The 5,000-nt window shown below is 36.6% G+C and overlaps 1 protein-coding gene across 3 annotated transcripts in view; it reads right to left on the bottom strand.

The window, feature by feature from the left end:
- LOC136836285 (adenylate cyclase type 2-like) overlaps positions 1-5,000 on the bottom strand; it is a 395,106-nt gene that overhangs the window by 150,569 nt on the left and 239,537 nt on the right. For all 3 annotated transcript variants that reach the window (XM_067100345.1, XM_067100343.1, XM_067100346.1), the window contains exon 5: positions 514-591. In XM_067100345.1, coding sequence (XP_066956446.1) covers positions 514-591 — 78 coding nt within the window. The remainder of the gene's footprint in view (positions 1-513; positions 592-5,000) is intronic.

Genomic DNA, 5,000 nt, shown 5'->3' with positions numbered 1-5,000 from the left:
GGCTCGAGTGATCAGGGGGGTTAATCAGCCCAATCATTAAGATTGCACCCGCAAGGCCGTCCTCTGGAAACTGTTGGTTTGAAGTGGATGAAGCGGAGGGCGTCAAGGTCGTAATCTGTTTATCTCTCTCTCTTCTTTTTATATATATATATATATATATATATATATATATATATATATATATATATATATATATATAACATACGTTATATTCACGCATAAGACAGTCACGAACAAACATGTACATATATGCATATATGAACAAACATGTACTTTATATATGCATATATGTGTACATACATATATACATATATATATATATACATATGTATATAAGCATTCCCTGAAGCTATATTACCATAATGTTAACATTTATTAAAAAAATTGTAACAAGCAAACAAACATATACTATAGTTACAAGCATGAGAGAGAGAGAGAGAGAGAGAGAGAGAGAGAGAGAGAGAGAGAGAGAGAGAGAGAGAGAGAGAGAGAGAGCCCACCAGCCCTTCTTACCTGCACTAGTCCCATCATGATGACGAGTATACCTCCGTAGGTGCCGAAAATCACCGCTGAATCTGGCCATTCTCCTTTCTGCAACGAGAAAACATTCAGTTCAGTATATTTACAAACACGCGCGCGCCCACACACATACAAACATACATACACACACTCACACACACACACATATATATATATATATACAGTATATATATATTTAAAGGTATTTATATATATATATATACAGTATTGGTATTTCACAGATTTCACTATGTATTTACGAACATCATCTAAATCCATTGTAAACAAGCATATTCTTATAAAACAAATTTAAACATTTAACTCCCATCATTAAAGTAAAAAAAGTTTCGGAAAAATATAGCACTCATGTTTTCGCGTCAAAATATGACAATTGATAACAATAAACAAATGTACCTATTCCTTGTTTTCATTTGATATCAGGTCTTGGGCCGTTCAAGCCGCCGTTACGGTGATAGAATAACCTTTTCTCGATAGCTTGTGTAATCCATAACAGTATTCGCTTTTGCTGTTTCTGAGCTTAGGCCTAAAACCAAAACCTGATCCTAAGTCCAGGTAAGCAAGTATTCGTAAAAGATTAGTCGACGCTCGCGCTTTCTCTATCTCAGTAACTTTCTGTTATAGCGTCATTTTTAATCGTGTTTTTCTTTCTTTCCTGTTCTTAAAAATGCTGTTTGTATTTCACGTTAGATTTCATTTTGCTAAACCTCTCCCTTTTCAGTTTTTACACACTCTGACGCATAAGCACTTAAAAACACACACACACACACACACACACACACACACACACACACACACATATATATATATATATATTTTATATTATATAGAACAAAAAAGTTTTGAACATAGAACAAAAAGTTTTGAACGATAGCAGGGCCTGGGATTATATCAAATAAACACTGATGCATAACCCATCGTATAACAATACAATATATGAAAAAAACAAATGAATACTAATATCAAACGTAATAATTAAGAAACCAATTAAAATATATGAAATGATACTGGGGACCTTCACCGAACTGTAGAGCTGCCCAATATCTCCATAATCTTATTAACGTTAAGATTGTTGCTTATAATCTTTAACTCTTCCAGTCCTGAAATGGATTTCTTGAACTGGAATGCAAACATTTTGTGCAATAAACAACTGCTTATCTAAGGAGTTTCCAACATCTATATCATCGTATCAACGTTAAGACTGTTGTATATATTCTTTCTCTTCAAGTCTTAAAATGGAATTCTTGAACTTAAATGCAAATACTCTTATGCAATAGACAACTGTTAAGCTCAGAAGAAAAAGGCATCACAAGATTCTTTAGGCGACGAAAACCAGGAAGAACAGCGTGTGCAGAAAATATGGAAGACGAGCTCGGTCGTTAAGACCCGCAAGATAAGGAACATTCAGTCGACCAAAAAGGGGACAGTAATTGAGAACGTTATACCTCGGGAAATGTGATGAACGCACAGTACCTTCTATTAAGGGTATATTATCTGGAAACTGCCCTCCCAAACACCATATTCCCGTATTATAAGCACCTTTCTGGGTATATTATCTCCCCAGAAGGCTGTATCAAGTTGCAGAGGTGTAGATATGGGTGAGAAAGATGCTACAGTTTTATGGGGTTGTGTAAATGCGTAAAAGAATCGTCTTGGGTAAAAGAGGTGGATGACATTTGCGGAACAAACCAGTTTTATAAAAATATCTTTTATTCCCTTGTAACAGCATCTCTCGGTATTTTGTAGGTTAATGGGGACATATATCCCCATTACTATGAACATGTTCTTTCCTTCATCTTAACATTCTTTTCCCACTCCTCTCTCTCTCTCTCTCTCTCTCTCTCTCTCTCTCTCTCTCTCTCTCTCTCTCTCTCTCTCTCTCTCTCCTTTTATAGTCTGCTGACAAACATTTAATTGTTTCTTCGGTATTATCTATGTTTTGCAGTTACCCTTATCTTCTTCGATTTTCAATACTTAATCATTATAAGTCATTACTGATAAATGATGACCTAAAATGTCCTATCTTCGAGTGCCACCACCTATCAAACATTTCGCTTGAGAACTTGGTATATATCTCTATAAACAATTGCTCATTAAAAATAACTCATTGTAGAACCAGTGTCCACAGTTCTAAGCTTTCACAAGAAGACATGGGAGTCTATGTTGCCAGATGTTAAATAACATCATTCTCATTCACACTGACACTGCGTGAGGTGGCTATCTCGAGAGTTAACCTGTCTGATAATTCCTTTATTTCATTCACTTGTTAGCGGCAGCTTGTTATTATAAGCCAAGCCCGTATCGTTTTTCAGTGTAATAAAAATACACTGGAAATATAATGTATATATATATATACCTTATTTACAGAGTATAATATAATAAAAAATTTTTTGGAGGTTAAATCACTATCGCATATAACGTTTCATTTTTATATTTTTCTCCTTACAACAACAACAACAATAATAATAGCAGTTATAAATACTCAGTATAAACTTAAAAAAAAGTAATTTTCTTTATATTTCATTGAGGTAATAAAAAGCGAGCCAAATAAAAAAACCCATAATCTTCATTCCAAAATGGAGGAGAAAAATATCTCATATTCCTGCAACCCTCAACATCAAAATTCCAAAGAGACTGCAATGTCGTGTCACTGACGACGCAAAAAAAAAAAAAAAAAAAAAAAAAAAGCGTATTAGACTGACAGTACGCGGCTCTGAAAAAGACATCCCAACCAGCTGACGACGCTGCTGGGGTCAGTTCACTCGACTTCAAAATACGTGACGGGAAAACGCTCTCGCTGAGAGAGAACCGGATGACGAAGCACTCCAGGCGTTTGTAAGTCGCTGATAGTTAGTTTTGCGTTGCTCGTTCATTCACTCTCGCTGATCGTGAGCTATTGCAGTTAGCACCAGAATTCTTTAGTCCACTGCAAGTTTCAGTACCTTGTTATGTTACGTTCCTTGTCTGGACAAAGTGCTGAATATGCATTTTTTCAATTTCTTGAGAGTGATTTTTTCACTGTCTTATTCTTTCAGCAAAGTATCAGGTCTGTATCTCTCACCATTTAGGATTTATGGTGATGGAGACAGACTTCATATTTTACTTGAAACTGGAAGTCATTGATAAAATCACCGTCGATGCTGTTACCTCAATAAATTGGAAGAATGCATATTCGACACTGCCATAAAAGGGGTGATTTGTGTAAAATGGGGTCGTCAGAAGGGGGGTGGTATTTGCTCCATGGTATCAACACGAGAAGAGTAACCGCTCAGCCATTAACTGTAGGCTAGGTTTTTGTTAATATTTTTAGAGGGGTCTCGATCAACCATTAACTGTAGGCTCATTTTTTTTACAAACTTCTTTGAGGGATCTACGATAACACTCGAACTATCTCAGCGTATTCGATATTTTTTTGTTTCATCTGATTTTGGAGGAAAGATACAAGTCATAAAAATCTTTCACTTACATCAAGACTCAAAGTGAATCTAGTTTCAGGTTCACACTTGTGATGAAAACATCAAACAAGTAAAAATGCGCCGACGTTTCTTCGGCGCAATTGAGTTTTCTGTACAGCTCCTACAGCGTATAATTAAGGCCAGCGAAAACAGAACTATCTTTCGGTGGTCTCGGTATAATGCTGTAGGAGCCGCGGCCCATGAAACTTCAACCACGGCCCGATGGTGGCCTATCCTATATCGTTGCCAGAAGCACGATTATGGCTAACTATAACCTCAAATAAAATAATAAAAACTACTGCGGCTTAAGGGCTGCAATTTAGTATGATTGATGATTGGAGGGCGGATAATCAACATACAAATTTGCAGCCCTCTAGCCCCAGTAGTTTTTAAGATCGGAGGGCGGACAGAAAAAGTGCGGACAGAATAAAGTGCCGACGGACAGACAAAGCCGGCACAATAGTTCTCTTTTACATAAAACTAAACACCACTGGATATATAAACGGTTCCCCGCTTCATGAAAGTATATTTCAGATACTTATGCATCACCTGTCTCTAAGAAAAGTATACTTTATAAACTCGAAATCCTCTCCTAAATCAATTCAACCAAACATGTGTTCAAGGCTTCAAGGATAAGACCCGTGTGAACAAAAATTAATAAAACCTCAAAGAGATAAAATCCACGCTTCCCCCTTTGTTAAAAACCTTGAGAATTTCTTAATACTATCCTAAAAATTTCGCGTCCTTCACCACATCAATAGGAGCCCGCCACTCGGCCACTTTCCAGTTAAACGGTTAATTACCAAAGACTTCCGAGTTGAATTCACTTCGTGTATGACTTTCGAGAAGCCTAAAATGGAAGGCAATTTAACTTCACTGGCTGGGAAGAAGATTATCTCGAAATGATCTCTTTCGGGAAGTTTCCGGAGGAAAAGACGGGAAATTAAAAAAAAAAAAAAAAAGCGCGTTATCTCTCTCCGGTGTTTACTGCATGCGCTTCCAGCTTCC

Source organism: Macrobrachium rosenbergii, chromosome 56 (genome assembly GCF_040412425.1).
Source record: "Macrobrachium rosenbergii isolate ZJJX-2024 chromosome 56, ASM4041242v1, whole genome shotgun sequence".
In the NCBI taxonomy this organism is placed as follows: domain Eukaryota; kingdom Metazoa; phylum Arthropoda; class Malacostraca; order Decapoda; family Palaemonidae; genus Macrobrachium; species Macrobrachium rosenbergii.
Note: the sequence above shows the minus strand (reverse complement) of the source record. Positions and strands in the feature narration are given on the sequence as shown.